The following is a 10,696-nucleotide window of genomic DNA, read 5'->3' as shown; positions in this document are numbered from 1 at the left end:
CTTAGGAGAGGCTGAAAGACCCTCCAGACCTTGGCTGGGCTGAAGGATGGTTACTTATTTAATTGGAGGATGTGGAAATCTTCTCCAGTGGATGGGGCCATTGCCTTGAAGGCAGGGGTTGTGTTCTGTTCCCAGCACTGCTGGAGTCACACTCACATTGGACAAGCCCCCCTTGGAGCCTCAGTTTCCTTCCTCTCTTAAAAGAAGGATAATGATACTCACCCACTTGAAGATTTATGGCCAAGAAGTGCTATGGAAACAGTGAAGTATTTTCATTATTGTTAGTAAAAATGGAGGAATTAATTCACAGAAATGGGAGTCAATTCTATTTGTTCAATTCCCTCACTGTTCAAAGGCTGGAGGAAGAATGCACTGATTATAGTATTTAAATATGTACTAAATATGACTGAACATGACATTTAAGTACAGTTTAAGGCTTGTTACTTCCCAGCAGGCGCTGCAGCCTGACTTAAGGTGTTGCTCCCATTTGGATGCAGATTTGTAAAAAAAAAGGAAAAGTTTTTGCATGTTGTACTAGTGACACTGCCGGCCCTGGCGCCCAAGGCCCTTGACCCACACACAGACCAGACGCACAAGCCATGGTAAAGGCAAGTTTCCGCAAACTGTCTCTTGCCAATGACCTCTAGCCTATTCTGGAGGGACCTCCTGTAGAGCTAAGAGGATTTCAATCTCTGTGGACTACCCAACTCCCAGGCCTCTTTGCTGAGGCTGCCAACTAGTGCTCTTTTTTTGTGGGAGGGGTCGGAGTACGGTTGATGTGAACTCCTGTCTGCTGAAACCGGACTAGCCCTCATCATGATGGGGACAGCGATAGGGATGAGGCCTTGCAAGGTCCCCCCTCCCATGTACAGAATCCAGGCCTGGTTAAAAAAAGTCCGGTTTCCTACTATTTGATAAAAATATAATTACAGAGAAGCTATTCTTCAGTCCTGTTTTATATAGGTTGTTATACTGTGCTCATCACCATGGTACCTGAGCAGCTCCTAGCAGTGCATTAAGCAACGTGACTAACATCTGTCACGTTTTTCTCTCTCATCTCCCCAGGGAATATCTTGTTTTGGCAGGGTTTTTTGGGTGGTGGTTGAAGAACAAAGAAAAATAATGACACAAGCATGCAAGAAAGCACATCACACCATTTTCCAACTATATGGGAAATCCTGATCAGTTATGACTGAAAATAGCCCTCCCAAGATGAGAGTATGTACAACATGGAAGGAGGCAGGTAACCCTAGGACCTGTTTAAACAGAGGCACCCCACCTCAATGCCCTCAACAGAACCTGACAGCTGTGAACAGCTAGTAGTAAATGAGTTCCAAGGAGGCTGGAAAAGGAATGATAGCTAGTAATCCCTTGTCATCCCCGCTCTGCTCTAAAGATTTGCCATGCAAAACTCCCAAAACACCTTCTCTGTCAGGAGTCTGTGGGTCAAACCATCACATTCCCACCAGTAACAATAAAGGAATCATTTTCTTAACATAGCGGAGAATTGAAATGTCGCACTAACTGAGTTTATGCTAGGTGAGGTTTCCAAGACTTTGGTAAAATGTAACCACCTACCTGGTTGCAAAAACCTGCTTTCTGGGTATGTTGCATCAAACATTCCGACACAGTATAAACTGTACCTGCCTCCTATACTATGAATACACCTATGCACTTGTTTGTATCGCCTTAGTCACAGGCCAGGAACCCACTGCACCAGACTATGTAGAAACACAGAACAAAGGTCTCTGCCCTAAAGAGTATACAATCCAAGCAGAGCTTACTATTACAACTGGAATAACTTACCTATAAAAGAGGATACTGCATAACTGACATACCCAATGCAGTATTATCCACCTTCACCTTCAGGCAACCAGACACACCATTTTAAATAAGCAACAACTCCACTGTGTGGCTGCACTTAGATCTAGTGTAACAACCTCCCGCTTACTGGATACACAATACAAAGTCTTGTTTAGAGGAGACCTACCTTTAATTGAATTGCATAATATTGATAAGAGAATCAGTGTGATGAATGAGGTACAGTGAAGTACGTAATTTAGTACCATCTTTCTGAGCCTCTGGGAGCTTAGCATTAGTCCACGGGGTTGTGGGGGAGGAGAAAGTTTGATAATTAGATATCATTGCTCCTCTCAACATCACAGACTACGTAACTTCGTAATTGTGCCACATTAGAGAATCATCTGAAGATGGCAGCGGTCTCTGTTGCCTACAGAGGAATATAGTGGAAACAAATATGGCTTCTGAAAAATGATGTTGAACAGAGACATAATTGTGTCTGGACTAGCTGATTAGAACAGGGCAAGAATATTTGCTCTTCCGGATGTGGATGAGGCTAGCATATTGACAGCTGGTATTGATCACCTTCACTATCAAACAATGAAGTTCACTGGCAGATGTTTTGTTTTCCCTAGACGTGCTCACTTCTGGGCCCCCTGACTCAGTCCAATTTAGTACTAAGCAGATCGTCCCAAGGTATCACATTCTGCTTTTACGGGGAAAGGGTTAATTTTAGTTAGTCTTATCTTTGAAGGAGTTCTCTTCTCCTCCAGCTGATGAAGCTATTTATTTACGAATATGGTCTGACACCCCAAGCTGAGGAAGCTTCAAGTGCCCTGACAAAGCATTTAGCCTAAGCCAGGGTTCAATCCCTCCCTTCATTTTCCTAGCTAGGAAACAAGGTTTAAAAAGCTGCAGAGCATGATCCTTGCCTGTTGTCAATTACAATAAAGACACCTAGAATCAGGGTAAAGATCAATCAGTGAGAGATACATATTTTGCAATTTTACATGAAGTTTCTTCCCTGCTCCTGATTCTGTCAAGGCTTGTTTTTAGGGTGCACTCCCTTCATACATGCCTTTGTTGGCCTTTAAACTCACCAAAATTCTCTTGCAACACTTGAGATTTCAATACAGTAAGAAACAGGGTGCATTTTTCCTCCATTGGGTCACAGATGGAAAGTGATATGAAAGCAAATGTTCACTTTGTATTCAAGGGCTTACGTTATAGCTTCACCAGCCTCCAAGCAGCTTTCCACATCAGTTTTGATAGGACAACAGATGGAAGTAGAAAGAACAGTTCTCTGCTTTAGTCTACAGCTGATTTGAAGTCACATTACTGTATTTAATTTAAGCTTTTGATTCTGATCCCACTTCTAAGCACCTGTTCTCCATCTCAGTGCTATCTTCTGAAACTATGAACATACCTGAATACAGCATGCAGGTGTTCACTGGGAAAGCATCCAGAACAAACACATACGGATCTTTGCCACATAGTGAGTTGTACAATTCTCTTCTCACAGGATATGGAGAAAAGCATTAATGTCAATCTCTCTAAAGTTCAGATCACTAGGACTCCAGCATTATCCTCCTGTAGTCACTTGGGGGTGGGAGGGGTAGCTCAGTGGTTTGAGCATTGGCCTGCTAAACCCAGGGTTGTGAGTTCAATCCTTGAGAGGGCCACTTAGGGATCTGGGGCAGAAATCAGTACTTGGTCCTGCTAGTGAAGGCAGGGGGCTGGACTCAATGACCTTTCAAGGTCCCTTCCAGTTCTAGGAGATAAATAATAATTGGAGTTATACCTGTAGTATATTAGGTTAGTAGTCCTGCTTTGAGAAGCCTCTAGCCTGACAGCCTTGCAAACAGAACCTAGGATTGAAATTAAACTGGGTTCTTTTCTTCCTGTGCATCATGGCCAGTAACAAAAGCTCTAGAGGCTAGATTAGGCCCTTATACGTACTTGTGCAACCCTCCACTGCTAGCAGTGGGTTTGCATAATTGAAACTGATTGGGAGTAGGGATGACAGTTCTTCTGGGGCACCAATGGAAATAAGATTGAAGGCCTCCTTCGACTGGAGTGACTTTACTAACAAAACAGGAGTTAGGAGCAAATACGCCTGCTGCCTTTAAAGTTAGTAGACAGGATTGAATATATCCAGGAAGCAGATCTAGTGAGTAAGATGGAGACATTTTTAGTCATTTTTGCAGAAGAACCATTCAAAGTTGCACTGGAAGCATTCTGTGAAGTGAAAGGGATTTTGGAAAATTAGTAGAAAGCAATTTAACGATACAATGCATGTAGTCTGTTTTAAACTTAGGCTTGTGCTATTTTCAGTGTGATATGAGGATGCTGTTCCACATCTTATTTCATAGTATATATTATTCGTATTATTTCTGCATCAGTCACGGACCCGGACCCTGTTGTGTAGGAGTGGTACAACCCAGAACAAAAAGATGGTCCCCAACACAAAGAGTTTACAATACCAATATATCTGAGACAGACAGATGGATGGATACACAGTCCAGCAGAGGAGTACATGAGACAAGCTTGGTCCTGTGGCCTCAGCACACCAGCAGCCTGACCATTAAATCTTTTGTAGGCTTCATGACAAAGGAGTTTTAAGGAGAGATCTGGAGGAGGATAATGAGTTGGTTTTGCAGATGTTTATAGAGAGCTTCTCTCAACTGTGAAAGGCAGCATGGGAATTATTCACACTACACCACACTGCTCAAGGATAGTAAAGATGGAACTACAGTGGAAACAAACAGCTTGGATTTTAGGTAGTTTATTCCCTCGGCCTACAAGAGTCTATTACAGATGCAGGCTCTTTTTAGTACAGATCCTATTTAGGACCATGTACATCGTATAACTTCCCTCCTACCCACACAAAATCCTCAAACCAGGGTACATACAAAAGAACAAGGTCAGGTATAAAACAAGGTTTTGTATTTCCATCCCTCCGAACAAGGGTACATGGAACTCTTAACTCAAAACAAACACTGCAGTGTTAAACAGTGATACTCAGCACACATTTAATATCTTGAATACCAGGAAGTTGGGGGTGTTCTCAGGAAATACAATTGTAAAGCCACAGATTGCTATAATGGTTATGTTACACAAGAAACCAAAAGTGAATGACCCCTTTCAAATGGGGGAAAAAAAACCCACTGTTACTCAACAGTCTCCCACCTGCTTTTTTTGGATGTGACTTGCAGCTTCACAATTTTTACATACATGACATTTGTTTACCAGGCTGCACTGGAGGAATGTGCGTCAGATTTTCTACTCAGGTATGTTGCTAAGTTGCCAGCTTTGAGTACATACTGATCACCTGCATACAGTGAAGGTAATCATATACCAGAAGGTAGCTTTGGACAAATGGATTACTGATTGGATTTCATAACAGCTTTCCCCTTCCCAGATTTAATACTGACAATTCAGAAAGTTTAGATTTAAGTCATTTCACTGGGCTTCTTGCAGAAATTCCTAACATAAAATACCATGCGAGGATGTGGAATACAACCTTCCCTCCTTTTTTATTACTGTAAGTTTGGTAAATCACCAGCACTGATTTAACACTTATTAATTCACCATAAGAGATTTAAAAAAAAAAAAAAAAGTTACATAATCTTTTTGAAACTTAAAGAAATAAAACTTGAACAGCAGACCTTAGGAAATGGGAAACTTAAAAACAAAATAAAACGCCACAAAACCTTCCCCTCCTATACTTTGATGTAAATACCATTTTTGTAACATTGACCTGAAGGCCATAAGTCAAGCCATCTGAAGCACTTTGGGATTTCTGCTAAGGTAAAAATAAGGGTCTTTGAGAATCTATGGAAAGTTAGGCTGCTTTCACTGACATGTTGGCACATGGGGAAGCAGAGCCATTGCCAAACCAGCATACTACAGTCTCGCTGTGCGCAAAGCGAGAGCCGGATCACATGCTAAGTCATTAGACTGCTTTAGCATTTGCAAGACACGCTTTACATGTTGCTAAAGAAGCAACTAGAACAGGTTTAACATTGGCCCAATCTCTTGCCATGGGATCCTCAGACTTTTTTGGGTAGCTAATTTCTAGGATTTAGCTGTTTATTTTACTGGAGGACACAAAGCTGGCCTTTGAAAGTTTTTCCTTTTACCAGCATCAACTATCTACTGATGGTGAAAGCTCATTGGCTGTAGGCTCCTCTCTTGCTTTGTCCTTCCAACAAACCGTTGTAAACATCTGAAGTAAAAAATTCATAGCTGCTGAAGTAGTTTTAGCACAGTGGGAGGTGGCTGAAGTTTCACTGAGAAGCAAATCAACTTGCAAATGACAGGATAAGCATGATTCCACATAGCCAGGTTTTCTTCCAGATATAAACCATGATAATAACTAGAACTGAAAGAAGCAGCAACATGCTGCTCCATCACTGCTCAATTTGGCAACAATAAATACATAATCAGGTTTGCCACCTGGCATTTCAGAGTTCACCAGAAGCAACCTGCTCTCTGGCTTACGGGAACTGGCAGTAATTCTGCCTGCTTTGAAATGGTGGTTTCTTCAGATTTAATGAAACAGCTAAGGAGAAGTTTCTGAATTTAAAATATAAAATAAAGCAACCTAGGTCACAGAATAAATTAAACGAACATGATATCTGCACAACAAGCAGTTTCCCATTATACTGTCAGTAGGCTTCCCGTAGGTGTTGCATTTTCGTTGGGTGAGAAACCTCATAGGGAAGCACCACTCTCCACTTCACTACAGCACGTTACACTGCCAACAAAAACCAATCAGCGCTGTGGTTGAAAGGAAAGACTTGAGAACCCCATGGTAGGTTGCCTGTTAGCAGAAATGAGGTCTCAGTGCAATCCAGATGACTCACCTGCAGTGGTATTAGCTTCATTCGACTGTACTTAAATAATAAAATAAGGCATAGTTTTAAAACAGGCACTAAAATAATCTCACCATTAACACTTACATGGCACATGGCAGCTCAAGCCACTGCACCTACAATAGGCTGTTGGATAGCTGTTTCTACGTATGCCATAGAAGAGAATCCATTTCCATGAACCACACTGAGGAAGGCATACAGAAAAAAGTCATCTTTGCAGTCAGATCTTTAGGTCCACATGAGCAGCATGGTGAATAGAAGAGTTCCATATTGTTTCTCTTATCACTTCCAGCAAGACTGACAAGAATGCGAAGACGTCCATGGAGTGAGCTGGTGCAAGATAATCATGACCAAGGAACAGATACACTATTCTCCCCTCCCACTTCTGTTTTCCTGCACGGTGAGCAGTCTTCTGCTGCCCACCAATACAGCCCTTAGAGTTTCTTCAGGCGACTGTACAGTTCCCTTTTGCTCTTTTCACCTGCCCATGTTCTACTTTTTGTGCGGAACCTTTTCAAGTCTTCCTTAAAGTCCTCATGGTGCATGGGGCGGTAGCTCTGGGGTTCACAATAGTTCTGGGAAAGAAAAGCTGGTTTCACTTCAATTTGTCATTGCTTCGTGTACAAATGACATTCCTATCTGAACCCTGTCTGACCCCAGGCCTCAAGCAAACAAACTCATGCTTACAACCATCCATACAACTGCCCAACCATCCTATCACCATGGCATCTAGATCCAGGCCCCAAATTGCAATTTAACAACTGATTAAGTTGGTTTAAGCCAACATTCACAGACTGAACTCATCACTCAGCTCTGCTTGACATCCCCCTCCTAAAGATAGCTCTCTCAAAGCAGTTGAGTTTCTTACCAAGAAACATTCTTCCCACCAATGAAACCAACAGAACACAGCAACACTCTCAGCCATTTAGAAAAGAGAAAGTGTCTATCCTGAAAGTGTATGGGGAACACAGGAAGGTAGATCTAGCTGCTCTATCTGAAATTTGGCTAGCACGTCAATAAAAAGAAATGGGTTTATTTGCAATAGAAAGGCTAGGAAGTGGAGGAGGAGAGCACTTTTTTTTTTTTTTTAAAACCACATTCCCTGCCTATGCTGGAATAGTATGGAGAGCTAGCTGGAGAACTAGTAGAATAAGTACATGGCACCAAGAAAATGAACCTGACTGAGATGGAAAACAATTTTTATTCAAAATTTTAAATGCACTAAGGCAGAAAAAGCTGTAAGATTTAATACCACCCTTCAAATTAAGGGCTGAGCATACATGGAAGAGCCCCAGCAAAGACCAGATTTGACATTCCTGATATTTCTAAGGTAAAAACAAGCCGAGAATCTACTCGAAAAAACTCAGCCTTTTGTTCGCCATACAGCATCAGACAATGACAAACCCCATGTTTCTCCATTGTTCTTGCTTTCATGAAGAATGCCATGGATTTTTGTAACTACAAAAGGTCAATTTTATACCTCATCCAAGAGACATTGGTGAGCGCCAGGAGTGACAACAGTAGGAAGCTCTGAGGTGTGGAGAGGGTTTAGACAAGAGCCTGGAGATGCATGGCTAGAAAGGGTTGAACATCCTGCAAAATAAATAACCCTCAAAAGACATTAGGGGAGATAATGTTTGTGTTTTTGTGTATTATATATGTCTGAGTAGGGTCGACAATGTAATCAACAGTCCCTGTCTATGCTGTATTTTGATATCATTTAAATGAATTGTAAAAATGGGATATCATGGTATTCATCTCTTGTTGAAGTGTATTGTGAATGGAGGAAGAACAAGCAAATAGCCTTATGTTAATTTGTACAGCTAAGTACTGGTGATGGACCTCCTTCAAAGTCATCCTAATGACCTTTTGTTCCCTGAGGAACTCCAACTTGTCAAAACAGACATGAAATTGAATAAAAGATCTTTGGGTCTATTCTGTCATCTCAGATCTGCTTAAGCTTCATCGGGGGATGTTTGAGTCGTAAGACTGAGGTCCTAGTTATGCTGGTATGCCCTGAATATGAAAACTGGACATTGGACTATGACCTATGAACTGAATTCTAAAGGAACTGTTTGCAAGTACAAAGCTCACCATCTCTGCTATGAATCTAAACCTCAATGGATTGAACTCATGTCTGTATGTATATTGATCTTTTAAATATACTCTCTCTCTTATTTTTTAATAATTTTTAGTTTAGTTAATAAGAATTGGCTGTAGCGTGTATTTGGGTAAGATCTGAAACATTCATTAACCTGGGAGGTAATGTATCCGATCCTTTGGGATTGGTAGAACCTTTTCTTTTATATGGTGAAACTAGATTTTCAGAAATCATCATATTTTAGCTGGGTACCTGTATGGAGGCCTGAGGCTGGATCACTTTAAGGGAACTGTGTTGTTTGGACTTCTGAGTAACCAGTAAGGTAATAAAGAAGCTGTTTTATGCTGGTTGGTGAAACTAAGTATTGGAATATCCACCAGCTTTTTGGGGTTTGGCTGCCCCATTCTTTGCAGTTCACTTAATTGAGTGATCACAGCTGGCCCCCACTGGGACCCTGGTCACAGCCTTTATTATAAAAACTCCTCAAATGGCAAGTTAATCATTGCAATCAATCAATCTAGTGTTGTAGCACAGCAAGACCATTATGTAAAAAGAGCAAGAAGAATGAAGTATAGTGCAGTGAATTACTCTTCATCTGTTCAGAAGCACAATTTAAGCCCTATAGCGGAATATAGCTGGAGAGAGAGAGGCATTTGTTCAGTGTTATCCCTGTTGTGAAGAGTGAAAACAGAAGAGCAATGAGAAGTTCATAAATGAGCGATCCTTACTCTGCATCTTAAGAAGAAGTCCTTATAGCCCCCCTTTAGCACATAGAGCTCTGGGTAATGCAAGTTGGGGTACTCGTTCCCCAGTCTGTCTCTCTCCCTCACAAACCGGCACCTGTAATAGGGACAGAGGTTAAAACCTATAAACCTGAGTTTAGAAAGGTAGTTATATTTGTGCAAACCACATTCTTAACCTGTGCCTCCTGTTACTCAAAGAACAGAGTACAGCAGCCAGCCACCCTCTGTTAGGAAAAACATGCTGTACTGTCAGACAGATTCTGAAAACTAGTTGTCTATCAGAAATGACAGAGCCAGCGCCTACTACAGTAAATTGCATAAGCGGTTGACATGTTGCTACCTAAAGTCTTAAACCATCCTCAAAAGCTTACTAGTAACAACTGTGTAATAAGCACAGCTGTGCGATTCTGATCTCAGCATAGGTAGGACCGTGCTCAGATACTCACATTCGGGGACCCCGCTCTGAGGAGAACTCACAGTGGAAAACTATTATTACTCGTTTGTTTTCTGATGGCATGATAGGCTTCTTCAGCAGGAAATCCTCCACATCCTCTTCCATGTGGAGGTTTACAGCACCCTGGGAAGACAGAGTCACAACTGAGCATACAGCACAAGTTAGGAGGGGAGAGGTAACAAAGCCACTTCTATTTTCTTGTTGAGCACAGTTAGCTTTGCTATCCTTTGGTAACAGAAAGCTGTTCCCACTCCTTGGAGAGCAGCGCTCTCTCTGCTGGAACAGCTCCCATTCTTGTGGTCACTTGGGTGACTGCACAACATTGGTAGGATTTAGCCTTCAAAACTTAAGAACGGCCACACTGGGTCAGACCAAAGGTCCATCTAGCCTAGTATCCTATCTGCCGACAGTGGCCAATGCCAGGTGCCCCAGAGGGAGTGAACCTAACAGGCAATGATCAAGTGATCTCTCTCCTGCCATCCATCTCCATCCTCTGACAAACAGAGGCTTGAGACACCTTCCTTACCCATCCTGGCTAATAGCCATTAATGGACTTAACCTCCATGAATTTATCCAGTTCTCTTTTAAACACTGTTATAGTCCCAGCCTTCACAAACTCCTCAGGCAAGGAGTTCCACCAGTTGAGTGTGCACTGCGTGAAGAAGAACTTCCTTTTATTTGTTTTAAACCTGCTGCCCATTAATTTCATTTGGTGACCCCT

The 10,696-nt window shown here is 41.9% G+C and overlaps 1 protein-coding gene across 1 annotated transcript in view; it reads right to left on the bottom strand.

Moving 5' to 3' along the window:
• Positions 1-4,569: 4,569 nt before the first annotated feature.
• Positions 4,570-10,696, bottom strand: part of CDC25A (cell division cycle 25A) — a 25,075-nt gene continuing 18,948 nt past the window's right edge. The window contains exons 14-16 of the mRNA XM_032786600.2: positions 9,968-10,098; positions 9,507-9,618; positions 4,570-7,252 (exon numbers count right to left, since the gene is read on the bottom strand). Of these exons, the coding sequence (XP_032642491.1) occupies positions 7,112-7,252; positions 9,507-9,618; positions 9,968-10,098 (384 nt within the window). The 3' untranslated portion in view covers positions 4,570-7,111. The remainder of the gene's footprint in view (positions 7,253-9,506; positions 9,619-9,967; positions 10,099-10,696) is intronic.

The sequence above is a fragment of the Chelonoidis abingdonii genome, chromosome 2, assembly GCF_003597395.2.
Source record: "Chelonoidis abingdonii isolate Lonesome George chromosome 2, CheloAbing_2.0, whole genome shotgun sequence".
Lineage (NCBI taxonomy): Eukaryota > Metazoa > Chordata > Testudines > Testudinidae > Chelonoidis > Chelonoidis abingdonii.
This window is presented reverse-complemented; position numbering and strand designations above follow the sequence as displayed.